The 20,220-nt window shown below is 40.8% G+C and overlaps 1 protein-coding gene across 1 annotated transcript; it reads left to right on the forward strand.

Annotated features, from left to right (window-relative positions):
* The first annotated feature begins 11,301 nt into the window (after positions 1–11,301).
* Positions 11,302–14,526, forward strand: cdk5r2b (cyclin-dependent kinase 5, regulatory subunit 2b (p39)). Its single transcript, XM_020089688.2, has one exon. It carries the CDS (start codon positions 11,698–11,700, stop codon positions 12,580–12,582), a length of 885 nt encoding a protein of 294 aa, XP_019945247.1. The 5' UTR covers positions 11,302–11,697; the 3' UTR covers positions 12,583–14,526.
* The last annotated feature ends 5,694 nt before the right edge of the window (positions 14,527–20,220 follow it).

Genomic DNA, 20,220 nt, shown 5'->3' on the forward strand with positions numbered 1-20,220 from the left:
TCTGTGTTGTCTCTCCTTCTCTCAAGCTTTTATTTCAGTGCTCTCTAAATTGTCTGCTTCGTCAACTGGAGCTCTGATTTATCTCTGTGTCCCACTCTTCACTTTCTTCTTTATCAGTCTTTTTATTTTTTCCCTTAACCTCCTTGCATTTCATTACCTCCACCAAGACGGTCATTTCTTCATCCAATTGTACCTTTTTTTGTAGGATTACGCAAAAACTTCTGGAATGAGTTTCATGAAACTTTGTGTAAAAATCTAATGAATGGAAATGTAGTTCTGTAAGGGGACTGTGGTGGAGGTCATTTACTGTATGTGTGCTAATTCAAATACAGGGAGAAAGAACTAGCCAGATCTGATGCTCACAAAGATATTTTTGTTTCGACTAACTTACAAAGTCGGAATCTGTCAAAGAAACCTGTAACATCCCTGATTCAAAATCCCTGCTCCAAAAAAGGTCTTTGGCAGCTTTTCTCTGAACACTTAGTGACATTTACTCTGTGCCTGGTGTCAGATATCATCCACATTTCACTGATCAAGAAGTTAAAGTTATCCTAAAGCTCATCTCTATTTCTCTGCCTCACACATGCAGCTTCTTCTTTCTGCCTGTGTCTCTCCCTTTCTGCATCCGTCCCTCCAATCCACACACACACTCACAGAGAGCCGAGGTCATGATGGAAACCCACTGCAGCCAAAAACTATCAGAGAGCGCAAGGCTACTTAACCTAAAAAACCCAAAGAGCATGATAAGTAGCTCTTTACATGGCCTGATATTATCATATTCATGCCTCATTCCTAACAGACAAACTGATCAAAAACCTCGAGCTGTTCCAAAAGGTCATCTCTTGGGTTCGCCGTAGGTCGACCCAGCCCATGAAAGCTGAGGGTCATGGGAAGCTGCAGTTCTTGGCTCGACTGGATAGGAACTTCACTGACAGGTTCTCTCTGAGGATGTTTGTAAAATGGCCGACCACTGATACCACAGCAAAGAGCAGCACTCTGTGACTGTGCCGTACATCCTGGGCCAAGGACATGGCGAGCACATCATGACCAATGAGCTGAACCAGGGAGGAGGCACTGAGAAAGGGGGTGGAAGAGTGTGGCCTGTACTCTGGGTTTGGAGTAGGAGAAGATGTGTGGACGTGTGTGTGTGTGTGTGTAGAGAGAGCGGTGAGAGAGCATGTGCCCGTGTTTTAGTGGGTTGAATTGGTTTGATTACATTTGGAGATAAAATCAACTCCATTCCAGTCACTGCTTTATTGTGTTTGATGTCCGATGAGCATCTAGATGGATCAACTGAACACGCATAGCCTGTTAATGTACACACACACACACACACAGGACAGACAGGACACTATCTAATCACATATCCTGGGTTAGTTCTCATGTTTTCTCTCTGTGGCGTTGCAGCACAGGTGTGTGAAGAAAACCTGACCTGAGATAATTTTTCTGAATCCTACTTTCTTCGCTCTCCTTGTCATCCTCCATGTTTATTTGTTCATCTGTATTAGTTTGGATATTCCTCATTTTTTTGGTGGCGAGTGGTTTTCTTTCTAAGTAAACACATTTGGAAATGCTCTGTCACTGTTTAGGGTGGGAAAGAAGTGTGTATGTGTGTCTGTGAATGATTGTGGTGGGGAGGTACATCTCTCTCTCTCTCTCACACACACACACACACACACACGCAAATGTTTGACTCGATGCCGTGGAAACGGGGCGATGTTTGGTCCTGATAGTTTCTCTCTCTCTTTAATTGTGGGGAAATGGGTTTCAGATGTTACTGTGCGACTGATCACTTCGGGCCCTGCTCAGCCCCGTCATGTCCTCCCAAACCACATCAAGGAGCCCTGGGCTGATGTGGGACGATAGCGGCCCAGCGAGGGGAGGCCCACTGTAGGGCTGAAATGCTCCTCTGGGTGCCCTTGCAATAACAAGATCCACATTAGCAGTAGCCGTGTGATCTGTCTGCGAAGTTAGGCCGTGCTGCTGCCTACCGTGTGACATGTGACGCTACTGCACAAAAACAACAAATGAAAAATGATTGCAGCAAAGGATTTTCATGCTGTTATAGTTTGTTGAATGTAGCTTTTTAGATGTAATGATTCTCATCTTTGACATGTGTTTTGATATCTGGAATAATAAAATCTCTGCTGTTGTTGGGGGGCTTCTCTCTTTTCTCGGAATATGGGCAGGCCTAATCCTTGACCACACAGGAGCTTTAAAAGCTCATATATTCACTTTTTTTTCCCCTCCCATGTATATAAATATGTGGTGACAGCCAATTTAAAAAAGAAAAAAAACCTGTAAAGCAACATTGAAAAGTTTATGAGTATAATCAAACTAATGAAAACTGCCCTCCACATGTTTTCAGCACCTGTTGAGGAGATGGCAGATCGCTGTGGGTGTAACAAACCCACATTCCAGTAATAGAGCCTTTTGGTTGCTCTGGTTTGTTTTCCTTGGATGACTCCTTACCCCTGGGTGAGGACTCTGGTAATTCACAGGGGGAGAATGCAGGGGTTGATGTCATGTGTTCCAGCTTTAAGAGCGGGAGAAGGAGAAGGTAACACAAAGATGCAATGCTGCCCTCTGTTGTTGGGTACAAGGACAATATCATGACATATGGATCAATATGGACAGAGAAAAAGATTAAAACTGCCTGTTTACATTTCGCCAAACTGCAAGAATCATGTGTATTCTGGCAGGATAGTCTTTAAACCTATATGAAGGCTCTCAACCCAGACTTTACCAACTAATTTCACTGATGTCATAATCGATTGCCTCCTTGACAGAAACTAGGCAGCTCAACAGTACTTGGATAAATATGTAGCTACAGGCCACAGTTCTTAAAGTTAGTTGTCATTCTACTTATGTTAAGAGAGATATCTAACCTTCACTTGCTCTCTAATTCAGTACGAGTGAATGTTGCCTTACTGCTGAATATAACACCATTGAACATAACATCCCATTACAGAGACTAGGACAATATCCACGATTACATTCACCTTATACATGTTTCTATTAAACAATATTATAAGGATATACTTCATGAACTTCAAATGCTATGCAAATAACACTCTAAATATTCTGATCAATTAAATCTTAAAAATCTGATCAGAACTTAATTTCAAGCACCTCTGAAGAACATATGACCTGTGGATACACATTATGTAACAATTTATTATGGCTGTAGGGACGGGTATTTCAGGGTAAAATACAATAACAGTTAGGGCTGGCTGAGGCTTGCCTTGAACAATCCCCTAGTAATGTTGTAGAGGCCTCGACTGCCAGGGGACTTCCCATGATGCACTGAGGATAAATAATTAATTGCAAGTAAAAGTCTAATTGTAGGCAATGTAGTACTTGTACAATGTATCATATCTTGTAAGCTTGTTAATCTATGTAAAACATTTAATGCAAAGTAACACATAACTCCATCTCTAAATTAATGCAGCGAAGTACGATGTCCAGTATTGTGAAGTAAAAATGCCCAGAATTTTCCATGGAACCACTGAAGTAGAGCAAAGCAATAAAGTAGCATTAAAGGGAAATATCAGGAGAAGTACTAACTCAGATATAGTAGGAGTATGGTACACTCGATGGCTACTTGAGTAATTGTACTCAGTTCCACTGGTGGTTCATGGTTTTTTAATTTCCAAGTTAATTTATTTTACTTAGGATCACATGTGCAATAGAATGACTAAAACAGCCCTTTTCCAAAATATTTTTTCTACAACACTTCCAAGGAGATGGGTTCCTTGAAGTATGTTCTGGATCTCATGTCTGTAGTCTCCAATAGTTATGAGTTAAGGAGCCAAGCAGAATGAGCTTTTACTTTAGTTTTTCACAATTTCATCTGTATTTTATATCTGTCTGATTAAAACACAAGTAATCTTTAGAAATCACACTGAAACCAACGTTTTTATTCCCTCGTGCTTTCTAGTGAAAACCGTGCATCACTCCTCAACTGATCCTTATCATGACAGGTTACACATCAGTTTGGTTTGGGGGTTTTCCATTATAATCCACATTTACAGACACACAGTATTTAACTGTGTGTGTGTGTGTGCATATCACTTTGTGCCCATGCAGTTGTGGGAAGGATAGAAATGTGGAGGAGGATGTGGGAGGTAGGGGAAGTTAGATAGCCACCAGCTGATTGAAATGTATCAGCCAAGTGGCCAGCCGCTTTGGTTCAATGCTGGAGCCCTCCCTGATCTCCGGCTCAGAGTAAATAAAACCGCCAGAGGCTAGAAGGGTCTGTTTGCATTGAAAGTTGTGCTTTGTTGCACTTATAAAGGACATTTCGAGTAATTTCTTTGTCTGGAAGAGATAATCGTTTTGCAGGTTTGTGAGCAAGACTTGCACCTGCAACTTGGCAAATTAGTTACTTTGTGTGGTGAGCCCTTATCTTTTCAGTGGCATTTTCCTAAATACATTCAGTGCGTATTCTCTTTCAATCTGTTTGAAATCAAATTTACGCAGAAATGCCGCAGAAACCAGGACAGATCACAGTGGCTCTGCCCTGTGGGCATGATAAGCCCACAGACAAAAACATAAAACATCTGTTACCCATATTTCCCCATCCTTCCATGAGGAGCAATTGGAGGTTACTCCAAGTCATCATCACTTTAATCTCTGCCTCTCTCCAGCCGTACTCTCTTCGTCTTCCTCCTGCTCTCCTTCAGTAGCTCCTGTTGAGCATCAAAGCCTCCACACTCGGTTCCTATGGAGCAGGAATCTCCCTACTGTGTAAACAGTCCTTTCCAACTGAGAAACAGATTGGATTTGAACCTGCGTGTGAACCTCGACATCCTTACCTCACAATTCAGCCGAAGGGAAATTAGGGTGTGGGCGGAAAGAGCTTTATCTTGCTTTGGGTCTAATTTACCTTTATGGACAAAAGGAAAGCATTTAATGGGACTTAGCAGTTTTCAAGACGAGACGTGTAGTTTCACTGTGAAAATGAGCATCTATTGGCATCAGTCTGTGGGACCGATACAACTCATTTTTAATAAATCCTTTTCTGGACAGGTTGTAGGAAAATTTATATTTATTGAAAGACCTGTAAATCATTTCCACTTGCTGGAGATGTTATTTTTACTTCATTTTTGTGACAGGGTTTTCCAGACAGGAAAGGAAGAGGCGAGAATGGGAATCAAGAGGGGTTTATTTTGGAAGAACAAAGAGGGGCTGGTAGGACCAGACAGCATGCCATCAAAGGCAGGGGTTGATGACAAGCAGAGAGCAGTGTGTGTGTGTGTGTGTGTGTGTGTCTCTGTGTGTGTCCCTGTCTTGATTTTATCAACTGCACTTGGGCCCTATTATGATGTGTGACCTCTGTCTGAGCTCATGCGCACACTTAAGTGCAGAGGTATACACACATCTCTTGACACACTCTCACTGCTGATTTGCCTCATAACAAAACATTGCTCAACTTTCGTGCAGGGGCGCAGCCTGGTGGGTGTTCAGGGTATGTCACCTCATCTCACAGAATCCCCACCTCACAATCTCGGGCTGTAAACATCATACACCAGATCATGAATTATTTTGTGTATTCATTCTTTGTCTCCTTGTTCCACCACTTTTCCGATGTCTAGAATTTAAAATCGAGTTCCATGCTTGAGAGGGCTTGAGGGATTGAGCCTTGCCTGTGTGCATGTCCCCAGATAAGAAACATCAAAGCATTCAAATGCTTATCATCCCCTTGTTGTAATTATAGCAGTGAGCCACAACAGTACAGAGGACTGCAGGCGGATTTTATGTTTACATGCATCCACTAGTAACTGTGTTGGTGTGTGTGTGTGAGAGAGATCACAGCCTTTGATCACCTGGCTGCGTTTGATTGAGTCGGTGCAGCTCTGAAGCCTTGTTCTGATATCGCTGGTTCTTTTTGTCTTTTGTTGCATAATTCAATAGGAAGCAGCAGATGGGCTTGTTTAGCACCAGATGCTTCCTTTGTGTCCTGGCAGGTTGCATGTGCCTGAACAGGGTGGCCACACCAGCTTTGACAGTTACTGCATTGCCAATGGTATAAATTATGTTTTTTCAATGGAAAAATTCCTAGAATGTCAAATGGTATATAACAAATCCTGTTTATGACAGCAAAATAATACAGCCACAAAAATAAAACATCAGAAAATAACAGATCTGGGATATAGATATGGGTATACATGTTAAGCTGTATAAATACTGATGTATTGTGTTAATATTAAAGTATAAATGAAGCTGGTTAAATGTGTAAATGTATATTTATGAAAGAGAGACGTAATAAAAGCAGCTCCCTTGACAGAGCTGTTGAGACTAGTTGCATATTTCTCAATGAGAGGATGACTAGGATATAAGTGCCCCATTCACTGGTGTTAACAATCCTGCTTTGTCATGGATGGGAAAGTATGTGAATATCTGGCAAGTGTGTGTGTAAATGTGTGTGCGTGCAGCATTATCAGCAACCTCATGGCCATGCAGCTGCAGACAAGAGGAGGAGAGGCAGCTCTGTCTGTGACATTCACAGTGACCCACCTGTTTGCGTGTGTGTGTGTCTCTGTGTGTGTGTGTCTGTGTGTCTGTGTGAGATCCCACCTGCCTCTCTCTTGCCCCGTTCTCTCTGTAGATTGTATTTTGTCTCCACCTGCCTGTGTCAGCCACGCTAATCCCTCCCACCGGCTCTGACAGACACGTCTGCGATAAGACGACAAGACACCTGATCCCTTTACTGCTGCTGGATCTCTCTCTCTCACACACACACACACACACACACACACACACACACACACACACACACACACACACACACACATACACACACAAACACACAGAGTTGTATCTGAGGATATCACATTGATTTCCTGGAGACTTACTCTAACCCTAACCCTTATCATAACCTTATAACTCTTACCCTTACCTTAAAACATGTCTTACATTATTTACATTAATGGGGGGGTTGATTTTTGTCCCCATAAGAAAGAGAAGTCCCCATAATGTGACAGATTGAGGTCCCCACAACATGATCCCTTGACACATGCACGAACACACACAAAAAACCAAAGTTACTAAATAAGCAAATGCATAATAATAAGCATAAATACTATGGTTTAAACGTAAATGTAGCTTGTTTTAAATGTGCAACTTCTTAGAGAATTAAGCAGTCTGATAGCCCGTGGGAAGAAACTGTTGCCAACAGGCGCTTTTTTTATGCAGAATTAAGTTGACAGTGTAATTTATCACATCTGTATATCTGTTTTATGTCTGTCCAACATAGACTAACATTAAAACTCAGGACACTTTTAAAGCTATCTCTCTGCTGTCTGAGCTGTGGGCTCTCTCCCCCACCCCCTGTCTCCTCACTCCCACTGTCCTGTTGGCAGACCCTCAGTTAGTTGACGGGGGGATTCTGTCACTACAGCTAATATTAGTCAGAGGTCTCAGAAACCTCTACTCCTCCTCCTCTCTTCAGTCATTCTGATATGTCATTCCACAGCTTCACTACAACTAATTAAATGTTTGGGATGAGGTGGTGAAGACGCCCGCTGACAGTAGGGGTCACCAGAAAGCCCCTCATGACAAATATTTCCTCACCATCTGGGTTGATTTGCAGTCAACTGGACGTGGCTGCCCTCCAGTGGTCCACTCATGACTCGTTCACAGATTCACTGGTTGGTTGTGTCTGTCCTGGTAAATCATGAAAGACAAAAACAGATTCTGAAACAGTTTAATCAATGTGGTACATTTTGATAGTGAGTGCATGAGTTGAAAACAAAACGGTTTTGTCAACTTTGAAAATCTGTACATACTTTTTACAGTGCATGTCAGCACTGTCTGCAAAAGGATATCGAGTTCAAATCATACAATCATGATCCAGAGTACATTTCTTTTTCTGAAAATAAAATCAATATAAAGATCAAGGTGATCTCTCTCTTGTATTTTCTCAACTTTTTCTTATGTAAATAATGTAGAAACTTTAAAGTAAGTATGAAAGATATTTAAATATAAATAACAATCCCTATGAAGCTGTCATTTTTTAAACTGTGACAACACATTATAAACATAAAAGCCTTTACAAAACTTCATAACTTGACAAAAAGTAAGTAAGATGTTTTTAAAGTAAGAAGAATGGTTATTTCAAAGTCAATCAGGAATAAAAACATGTCATTATGATGTTATGCTGATACTGTTCTATTAATTTAGGATTGAATGTTTCCCCACTTTGGGAAAGTGAAGTGATTTCAGAATGAATGTGTTATGATCAGATCAGGTTAGAATGGAATATAGGTAGTGCAGAGGACAAAGTAAGATATGGCAGCTGCTGTATTTACCCTAAAAGACCACTAGGAGGCAAACTTACCCCAACGAATGTAGAGAGAACTTTCGGACTGACTGTCAACCACAGAAGAATCTTGTTGCATAATCCAGAAAATGCAAACTGAAGCTGAAATGTTTTGATGATGCTTTGCACTTTTTCCTTTTTGTCTTAGTCAGCAGTTGATAAGCAATGAAATATACTATATACACTGTGTTTAACTGTTATACAATATGCACAGGCCATCTTGGATTATATTGGCAGGTGATCTAGGTTCTGTGTACCTAGTTGACTGTATGATTTACTTTTTAATGGTATATTCTGTCCAACGTGTGTCATTTGTTGCCAAGCAGATTCTGTTATATTATGCATAGTGTGTGGGGTGCAACCTGATCCCACTGTCTGTAAAGCATCGTTTTCAGTGAGCTGGCAGAACTTAACCTCTGCTGGAAGGATATTGATGAGACAAAATTCAGCCACACTGTGTTCAGCTCTGGTTGTTTTTGCCTTCTAAATGTATCCCACCTATATGTCCTATCTTTATCAGGCAATTGACTGAAGTTCCTTGCAATCACTGTATACAATTTTAGTTTGTAGTATTGTTTTTTTATTAAGTTCAGCAACAAATTGCAGTTCATAAACTTACAGTACATTGTTTTTGTACATTGTGGAACATACAAATGATATGTTAATTCATATATAGATTTAATACTGCAGTGTGGTGGTATTTAGTTTGGTATCCAAGCTGCATTAATCTGTGTATTTATAGAAACCACCGATCCAATGGCTGTGAAAAGAGAGTAATAAATCATGGTGAGAAAATATCTCCCAGCTCTGCTGCCTCTCTCAGATCTGTCTATCTCAGCTCTATGGCCATGGCCTGTCTTTAAAATTAGCATTATTGAAAATAGTTGGTAGAGACCAAAACAGAGCTAAGATTGGCTTAGATTCAGCAGGACAGAAAAACAAATTCCATGCTCATTGATTTTTAAGATGTTATTATGTCGGTGTTACATGTTTCATTTACAGCTACTGCCCCTTAGTGGCCAAAAAAGAAGTTAATACAACTTTAATCTGACATGACATTTACAATTACAAATGCTTTAACTCATTTAGGATATGCAGTCCCTCTCATATTCAAAACATGTATGTGAGGCACCAACTGTATAAGTTGCCATTTGCTAAATTATTTAACAATGATATATTGAAATGTGTTTTAAAGTGAAAGACAAAATGTTAAAAAAAAAAAAGGAGAAATTGACGAAACTGTTCACAATTGATTCTTCAGCAGTCCTGTGATTTTTTTTATATATATATTTGGTATCTAAGTAGTTATGTACAACACAGCCACAGAGGCTTATTGAGATTATTCAGCTGTCACATCCTGTTGCGTTTTGTTTGATTTGTGATGAAAGTGTTTCTTTTGATCGCCATGTGCCCGATCAAACGTTGGTGTGATCAAACGAGTGTGTGAGAAATGGGGAGCACTCTCAGCACTTCACAGTTTTGGAACATTGTTGTCCTTTATTCAGCTGAATTCAGCTCTTCTTACTTTAACCTTTTATTTCCACACAGTTGTTTTGACCATTTCAACAGATGCATTAGTCTTTGTTTTCAATCGTGTATTGATGAGTTTGGTTGTCATTGTTATTATACAGCTATGATGGTGGAGATGATAATTATATTACTGAATTGGTGTTGTTGAGTTAACAGTGATGATGATGTAGATTTGTGAATGTGATGACAATGATGGGTGGAGCAGCAGCTGTATAGAGGATTATGTAAATTAAGATTTGTTTCTATCTCTTGTTACTTACAACTTCAAGGAGACATGGAAAACTTCCAATCTCCTCATCACTAAACCAGTAAAGCACAACACAGGATTTAACTGGATCCAGAGGCCCATGTTTGTCCTCTTTGTACCTAGATGTATTTGTTTAAATTGTAATATAAATATCATTCAAATATCATGATTTATCAATAAAAGCTTATACAGTCTACTATATCCCCTTCTCCCCTTTAAAAGGTACTTTGTGATTGCTGCAAGATCTTCCTTCACATTTACCCATGTTATCTGTTGTCTGTGCTGAACTTATAGCACTACCACAAATTTCTTAACAAGTATTCTAAATTTCCAAAAGTACAGTACAGTGCATCATGCACTTTACCCACAATGCTATTATAATATCACTAACTTTAAAGATGTTTTATGGCATTTGTACGGTGTATTTCATGATAATTAAGTGTAAAAACACAGCAAAGGTTAACAGTGTACCCACTGGCTGCTAAAGTTCTTCACAATTCATTATCCAGGCTGACATGAAGTATTTATTTATAATATTAGGGGTTGTAACAGGCTATAAGGCTACTGACTGTTTCCCTTATATTCATCTGTAGGCTAAAGCTTCACCTCACAAATAAGTCCATGAGCCACTACTCCACAGGTGACTGCCGGTGCTATTTGTATCTGTTTCCATTTCCAGCTGAATGGAAAGATCAGACAGTAGTCACGTCACTTAGTGGATGAGGGCCTGATCTGATTCAGGTAATTGGATGACCCGTGTTTGCTGGGACATGCGGGAGTGGAAATAAACATGGACTCCCTTGGTATATAGGTGATGTGTTGTCTTTAAAACATGATCCAACTTGTCTGGCATCACACACATGACAGTATAGGAAATATTTGAAATCAAGTTTGCCCAGAGTTGGATTTTGATGCTGAAATAGGATGTAACTGTTACATGTCTGCGCAAAGAGGAAAATGACCAGGACAAGTCCACCAGTGGCCTATAAAGAATTAACAAATAATGGAAACCAACTCATGGAATATAACCTGAACACATCCTTCAGTATATGAACCCAGGTTTCTGATGTTGGACCAGCTGAGAGTAAAGACGGTCTAGCATATAGATAGCACTGTCCCAAAGTAGCTGGACTAGTAAGAACAGCACCTGAGCCTCTCAAGTGCAGGCTACCTGTTAATATGCTATTTATGGCAGCTTAGCCCTCAAAACAACACCCCTAGTGATTGGATCATTGATCGGCTTCTTCATTGGCCGACTCGGCTGTCAGTCATTGGGCTGCACTCGTTGGTTCGTTCAAACCAGAGAATTGACTCAGTGCGACTAATCTCGGTTTTGTCTGCAGCCACAGGATCGTGTCGCAGCGTCCCCCGTGGCGCCGACTGAGCATCTGCTGGAATACAACTTCCTCTCTGGACGAACACACAGCCCCAGCCTCATCCAGTGAGCCGGGAGCGATAACACGGGCTGAGATAAACGCGTAAATGGAGTTTCAATCGTCGTCGTGACTCTTCTCCGCCGCCTCTCACCCTGAAGAAGATCCTGCGCTGAAGCTGCTGCAGCATCCGTCACACCACCGCGGCTCCCTCCTCTGCAGACATGGGCACCGTCCTCTCCATATCCCCCGCGTCCAAGAAGGCGTCTATCATGGACTCAGAGGTCGCCGGAGAAAAGACCGACAAAAGCATCAAGCGGCACTCCATGTTCGTCTCTCTCTCCTGGAAGAAGCTGGTGTCCACCTCGGCCAAGAAGAGCGCCAAGAAGGTGACGCCGAACCCGGTGTCCACGCGCGAAATCCCTCGCAGCCAGGTGGCCCAGCTCAACAGCGAGAACATCAGGAAAACGCACCAAAACGAAGAGAGGAAACCCAAAGCGCCCATCCCCGTCCCGGTGCCCACGGTACCCACGCTCAACAATGAAGCTGTCACCCAAAACGGGAGGCTCTCCTCGGTGCAGAAGCAGCCCAGCAGCCTGTCTCTGGTGTCCCCGAGGCGCATCGTCATCCAGGCGTCCACGGGGGAGCTGCTGCGCTGCCTGGGGGACTTCATGTGCCGCAGGTGTTACAAACTGAAGGAGCTCAGCAGCGGGGAGGTGATCCTCTGGTTCCGCAACATCGACCGGACTCTTTTGATCCAGGGCTGGCAGGACCAAGGCTTCATCACGCCGGCCAACGTGGTGTTCGTGTACCTGCTGTGCGAGGACGCGATCGCGGACAGCGTCTCCTGCCCCGCCGAGCTGCAGGGCACCTTCCAGACTTGCCTCTACCTCGCATACTCCTACATGGGCAACGAGATCTCCTACCCGCTCAAGCCGTTCATGATCGACTCGAACAAGGACGTGTTCTGGCAGACGTCGCTGCGGATCATCAACAGGATGAGTGCCAAAATGCTGCAGCTCAATGCGGACCCGCACTTTTTCACCGAGGTCTTCCAGGACCTCAAAAACCAGCGAGACACCAGCGTCGAGTCGAACCTGGATCGCTGACGTGGGAACGAACAAGACTGATGGTTTTTTATTTCATTAAAAAAAAAAAAGAAGATGAATGTTTTTTGCAAAACCACGCGACGGTGGATTTGAATCAAAGGACTGAGGGGCTTCTCGCCTGGGGGGGGCTGAATATCTCCATCATGATCAACAACGTCAGTGTGGTGTTTAGGCTACAGTGTAGGAGATCTCATTAATGCATGCCAGTGGTATATTGTCCTCTCTTTTTTTGTCTTGTCCCTTGCGACAGGGATTGACTTCGCAGGTATACAAACACTCAAACCCCACGATTAGCCCCCTCTCCGGTTGTCGGTGAGTGGATGTCGCAGTGAGGCGAGGCTCCGGGCAGAACACATCCGTGAAGGGGAGCTGGAGAGGCGGAGCTGTCCGAGGTGCTGACCTGTGCAGCCACCACCTCCCCCCAACACCACCACCACCACCTCCTCCTGCTCACTTTTCCACAACAGAGGAGAGCGTGGCTTAAGAACTGCTCCCGGTCATCAGTGCATCTTTAGCACATAAGCCTAAGCCTGCAGAGGTATGCAGTATACATGCACCGTGCACAGCCTGCAGTGGTAGTTAAAGCTGTTAAACATGCAACAGATAACAGAAGCATGATTCCTCAAGAGGAACGAAACACACTTCTTTGTACATCTGTAGATATTCTCTCTACTTTAAAAAAGCTTGTTTCCGATTGTTAACCTTGAGTGGATGCTAAAAGCTCCATCCTGCAGAGGATGCTATTTTAATACCTGGCTGATTTCATCTCCTCTTTGTGTGACACCAAATTTGTCATGACGGCAACGTAATTGTGAATGAATATAACTAGTTTTTGCCTACCTATGTCATACTGTAGTAATGTACCTGCAACCGGCCACTGGTGTAAGTTGAGCAGAAATGTAAAATGAGTAAAGGGAGTATTTTCCCCCTGTAGAATGTGATAAACTGCACTAAATGGGCCTGTAGATGCCCACATACAGCAACATAATCAACACAAGGCCTCTGTTGAGTATTGCTTTTCAATACATGTTGGCTGCTGTGACGTATTGCTTTGCAGTATATTGCAGAGGTCAACTAGAATAAATGGAATATATCGTTTCTTTCCAAGAGGATTTTTAAAATCCCATATGTGCCAACTGTAAAATGTCATGGCCTGAAACTCTATGGTTTACATGTACAAATCCCATGTGTTAAATTAGCTGTTTATTTTTATTTATTTGTTCTGTTCTTAAGGTGGCTGCATATAATGTACTGTAGTCCAAGCATTGCAACAAAAAAAAATAGCGCTTAATGGTCAAACAGCATTTTTGCCCTGTTCTGTAAATGTGTGCCGTGAGCCTCGGTTTGCTGGATACATCTTCATGTTCTGACAGGATGTTTCCTCATAATGTAAATACTGAGTGTGAATGCCTCATTCAGAAGCATTTGCACACAGGTGTCATTGCAGTTTCTATAAGCTAAAAAGTCACTTCAATCAGACTCTGAAACCAAAATCATTGGGCACACGTGACAGTTAGTATTCAGTATTACGGTCATTCTATTAGTGCTCATTGTGATGTTGTGTTGTGAATTCATTGTTTTGGAAAAGTGGAATATAATGCTGCTATTTTGCACAGCTGTGAACAAACTCTTGATGTTTTTTGCACAGCGGTATAACATAATGGCCATGTACCAATGTTTTCTTTTCGGGTGCTGGAGTGTTTGCCATTAAGTTTGCAGTTATACTGTCACCGAGTCTCGCTGTAGGACGATCATCTGTGACATAGAGCTTTTTTGTACAGTTCATTTTTCCTATATGTCGTACGGAGAATAATATTTAGATGTGTGTGTGTTGTCTGTGGTGTTGTGCCACAGTCGCATTCACTCCCTCTATATGTTAATAAAAGGCCTATACAGTGAATGTTTATGGTGACCATGATGAAATAAATCCAAACTTATGTAGAATCTCTGGTCTCTCTTGCATTGCTTTGATCATTTAACGCTTTGTCTGGATGTTTATGTCCGTGTCCGCTCTGACACATATGCACACACCCTTGGGCCCCATGTTTGTACAGATCTTGTAGTTTGCTGAAGCGGTAATTACCATGGACAGCCTCTTATCGACTGGTACCGCCCACTAATCCTTGATTTGAAGGGAGCCCTTGAGACCCGCTTATGCAATAGAAATAAGTCTATGACAAATATACTTGCCATGAGGTTGCCATGAGACCGAAACCCCAGAGAATTCATTGGTTGCCATGAAACCCAAACTCACCAAATAGTGTTATAAATACAAGGAAAAGTTTACAGAGGCGAATCATTATATACCACCAGGAGGACGGGCAAATGACTTATCTGTGAAAACAGCTACATTACATCCATGCATGTGTTGCAGATGAATTAGCTGTGGTGCACACTGAGGACAGCGAAGCCTGCTGACACATTTAAAGAGTATTTTTGGCTTCTCATCCGTGTGTGCCCTGGGTATTCTGATTGAGGCCATGTACTGAAATGGGAACACTAAACAGTAACAAAGTAATTTGTACAAACCCCACAATGAAAGGAGGAACCTGCCTGCACTCATTTGCTTAAACTGTCTTACATGCTGCAGTTTTGATAATGATTTCAAGAAATATGAAAACAATACATAAAAAAGCATTATGTGTATAATAAAGCCATACTTAAAATGTTTTTACAAAATCATTGAAGGTGCAGAAGCTTCCCTCAGATCTGTGGATGATTTACTGAATGACAGAATGGAGCCAGATTGACAAGGCTTTCCTCCTGGTTTTATGAATAAGCCACATGGGCTGGAGGGTTCCTTCATGTGATTGGTTAGAATCTGCTGCAGTCTCAGAACTGTCTGTGACTCTCTCTCTCTCTCTCTCTCCTTCCCTCCCTCCCTCCTTCCCTCTGTGTGTGTGTGTGTGTGTGTTGGTCTAACAGGGACATACACTATCTATTAAGAAAGCTAACATGGAGGGATGCAGACAGAATTGACCAGAAAAGAAAGAAAATCAGGACACAAAGGGATCAGGAGGGAAATAGTTTCAAAAGTAGGTGGGGTAGTGAGACTTGGTAAGAAAGTGGAGCAAGGACAGAGACATAAACAAAATGGCACGGATGATAAGACAGAGGGATGGAGAGGGGACACACAGACAGGTTTCCTTTAACTCAGTATGCAATCAAACACCAGTCTGATGAAAAAGAAAGTATCCATCCATCCATCCATCCATAATTTATTTAATCATTCCAACCTATCTAAAACAAAAGGTGAACCTTGGCACCATCAAGTTATAGCTCTGTCCTTAACTAAAACCTTAAAGTCCATTTTGTCAAAAAATGTGTCACACATTACCTCAAATTCTTGTATTTACTAAATAAGTACATATTGTAAAAACAGTGTAACACATTTCTACTTGTCTTGTTGTCTACAGCTGAAGTCACCATGTTATATTATCCATATGTTAAACAGTAATCTTGCATGGTATCACAGTTTCAGCAAACAGCACAGCAGCTTTGTCTGTTCTGACCTGTGAAGTCACACAGTGAAAGGAATTAAAACACAAAGGTCAAAAAACCTTTCTTGTCACATCTTGAGTGTTTTTTCTTCACAGGTTGATTCTGTGTGACAGAATCTAGCAGCGTCGTTATGTAACAGCCTCCCAGTGCAGTGTTACCAGCCTTTGCTTCGTTATTAAGATTCAACCCAGGTCTCTTGAATATCTGTCTGCCAGCCTGCTTTCTGCATTCTTCTCGGCCGTGTCTCTATAGTAACGGGTAGGTAAGTGAATGAGAGCTGGACAAAGTGAGCTGTACGGGGCTGAGAGCGTGGGCTGCAGCACAGCACAACACAGTAACACTGAAGACATGCACAGCAGTGTTTGTGTAATATTATCTCACGCTCAGGTTCCTTAAATAAGACTTTCTGAGAATTGTAAATTATGTTTAGCTGTGTTGAAAAACACACAAGTATACAATAACAGTATAATACAGTGATTTAACGCAAGTCAACTAGTAATGCCACAGTTATGTTGTAAGTTGTTTGTTTCTGTGGGTTGTAAATGGACTGGGCTGCTTTGATATAGCACTTTATCGAGCCTCCATAGCCAATCAAGTGCTGTACGACTCATATATTCACACAGCCACTGTGATTGACAGTTTTGATATTGCAACCTTCACTCCACTGTCACATTTATCTGACAGCTTAAGTTATTTGTTACTTTCTAAATGAGATATTATATGAAAAAACATGAGAGGTTTGGGAAAAATAAATCATAGATTTCAATATTTTTAGTTTTATGTAGATTTTCCTCTTGTTGAGGGTCGCGTACTGAAAGTGTTGCACTTTGTTAAGATCTATGAGACAATTTTTGAATATGGGCTATACAAATTAACTTTGAATAATTGATTGATTGACCATGTTATAAAAGTGTACTATTATTATTTATTTATTATTTGCAATGTTGACGGAGGGTGAGAACACATTCTTGGATCTGCCTTCTTCCCTGGCCAATACTACATCCTTCCATTAACTTTTGTGGAAATCCGCCCAGTTGTTTTTGTGCACTCTTATACAATCAAACACATAAACCAACACACTAACAGGGATGAGCACATAACCTCTTTGGTGGCGATAACAATGTAGTTAAAAAGGTTGATGAATCTGTATTAATAATCGAATAATGTCTTTTATAGTAAAATATCAATCACATTTATTGCAGAACCAGTCCTTGGTATTTGTCAAATTACTTCATGAAATATTTATTGTTCCTGGAGTGGGATTTTAATTACAGAACTTTTAAATAGTTTTACATTTATCTATTGGTATTTTTACTCATGTAAAGTATCTGAATACTTCCACATCTGTTGAAAGACGATGATGAAGATTTTCTTTCAGCTCTGTTGTAAAGGGATTCTCTTTGACTTAACGTTTGTCAACCTCATCTGAGTCGACAAAGGACCAAATCTGGAACAACTGAGGGAACTCTGTGCAGGGATTATGTCTATTTTGCTGTCCTCTTGCTGCATAGCCATGCTGCTAATCTCTTTAACTAGATTACCTCTGTGTTGAGTTGTAAGTGAAAGGTCATTGGTCACCACTTAGCAGGATGAAATCAGGTTCCGCTGAGAAACCCAGGACACAGACTCTTCATTCACTCCATTCTGTCATTGAAGAGTTATCTGCTTCATCTATTGTTAATCTCAATATGTTATATAAGTACATACCGACATATTTACATGGCAACTTTTATATTGAAATTGAATTTGTTATATAATATACAAACCTGGTGTACTAAAAAAATCTCTCCATTGACCACACACACCCACTAAATGTTCATTGTCATTTTCTTTTCTTTATTTGTCAGTGAATCATTTCATGCTGCACGAATCTGAATGACTATTTAGGCATTTTATTTTATGTAACAGATAAAGTCCGACCTTGGATTTTGAAGGAAACCTGTGCTCACAGCCCAGACTATTATCCAAATTGGCAAATTAATATTTCAAGCAAAGCATTAGTGGATTTTCTGTTTTCTCTCAAGATTATCAGAACATGTGAACATTTAAAATTCTCTTTTTTTAGGTGGTCATGAAATCTTTTATGTTGGTGTTCCATCTTCATAGAAACATATATAATGATGCTTACACCTCTGCAGAAATCCCACAATCCCCTTTACCTTTACATAGATACCATCAATATTCATATAAACCCTGAAAGCTGCAGATATAAAGTCTATTAATTTTGGGCATGTCAATTTCAAGGGTTAAATGGGTAAAGCCCAGATATTATGAGTTAAATAATGCTGAAAACCCATCATAATAAGTTAGTAATGATTGAGTCATAATATCCTGGTGGGGAGTTTCTCAAAATTAGTAGAATAACTAATTTATTTAATATTAGACTCACAAGGGATGAATAAATACAGATAGATATCATGGTCAAACTCTAGAGAAGGTTTTCTGACCATGATTACTGATTTTTTTTGTGTGATTTTATCTGAAAGGATGTAGGTCTATACCCAGACATGTGGGTGCATGTGATAAAAGGGTCAATACTGTACGGTGGAGTAAAGTGTTCTTCCCTCTCTGAGATTCTCTCTCCTTCATCCACACCTCTTTCTCTCCGCCCGTCATTCTCAAGTCTATTTCAGCACCGTGTAGGTGTTAGCATTCTAATTCAGCCAAGGCCTCATTACCACTCTCCTCTGGTGGAGGAATGACTCACTGACTGTAACACTTCGCACAAAACCCGCTGACTGCCTCATACCCTGCGTCCTCATAATAATGAAAATGCGCACTGTTGGGCCTGAGGGACCGTTTCTTTCACAGATGTGTGATTAATAGACACCTGACTATAACCCCCTACAAAATTATGATTTTTTAGGAATTTTGACTTCTGTGTTTATTCCGATATCTTAATTACCTTAGATCAACAAATTTTAATGTTCTGTTTTAACCACAAGAGAAGAAAGAATGGCGATATCATAATCAGAGGAACATGACACAGTTTTTAGTGTTCTTTGGGTCAAAATAGAAAATTCAGATAATCTGCTTTGGTAATCTGGGACAGGTCACTTTGTAATCTGGTACACTTGTATTAGACTTAAAAAAAAAAAGCATACATCACTTTGCTTTATGCATACTGACCTTAATAATCCAATTTTTAAAAAGTATTATGAAAAGTATTCTGAAAAGTTGACAAAAAAAAACTGAATAAGAAAATGTATAGTATTCATAGAAAGGTCGTTTCTATGAGTACTTCATATTAACATGTTATATTTTAGCTAGCCTAAATTAAGTAAAATTTAAACATTATATAAAAGGTGTATCACAATTTTGAAATATAAATTAAAATGTAATCAACAGCACGCAACAATAACAAGACCATCATCATCTATCAGCCCATTGTCGTCTCCACATGTTTGGTGAAACCAGAGGCTGATGACCACAGGACAGACTCTTCTGTGCTTTTTGGATCATCTGTGTCCTAACTGAGTATGTGCTAGTTACTAACCAGACAATCAGTCTAAACAGACAGGGACAGACTGTATTTACCATTAATCTGTCTGACAACTGCAGATCATTTACATCTCTTCTCTTTTACGTCACTCCCTAAATGCATATTTCCCCATTTAGAGAAGTTAAATGATTGTCCCAGAATACCCAAAGCATGGTGTCCCACATTATCAACACAGCTGAACATTTTTTGATAAACAAAAAAACTAAATCTGTCATGATTCTGCCATTGTGGCTCTGAACCTTTTACACACGAAAGACTATTTTGGTTCTGTTTTATGAACTCTTTGCTTTATTGACTTTCACCTGTGTTTCCTTTTCCTTTTATTTTGAAATGATGTTCCTTGTATGCTCTGGCTTCACTTCCTGTGTTTGTCCTGTTACCTGCCCCAGGGATTGTCTGCTCCTGATCATCATGTGGTTCACCTGTGTTCAATCAGCCCTGTCTCCCCTGAGTATATAAGTCTCAGTGCTTCCCTTTGTCTTTGTCTCTTGGTCATGTTTTGCTGTCATGTTCCCAGTGTCTTCTTGTTCCCAGTGTCTTCTTGTTCCCAGTGTCTTCTTGTTCCTAGTGTTTCTAATGTTGTTTCAGTTTAGTCTTTTGCAGTCTTTTCTGGTTTTCAGTGTTTTTCTGTTTCT

Source organism: Paralichthys olivaceus, chromosome 10 (genome assembly GCF_024713975.1).
Source record: "Paralichthys olivaceus isolate ysfri-2021 chromosome 10, ASM2471397v2, whole genome shotgun sequence".
Lineage (NCBI taxonomy): Eukaryota > Metazoa > Chordata > Actinopteri > Pleuronectiformes > Paralichthyidae > Paralichthys > Paralichthys olivaceus.

What these genes read in the sequence shown, in the direction of transcription:
- cdk5r2b (XM_020089688.2), top strand. Translation starts at nt 11,698, where the DNA reads ATGGGCACCGTCCTCTCCATATCCCCCGCGTCCAAGAAGGCGTCTATC.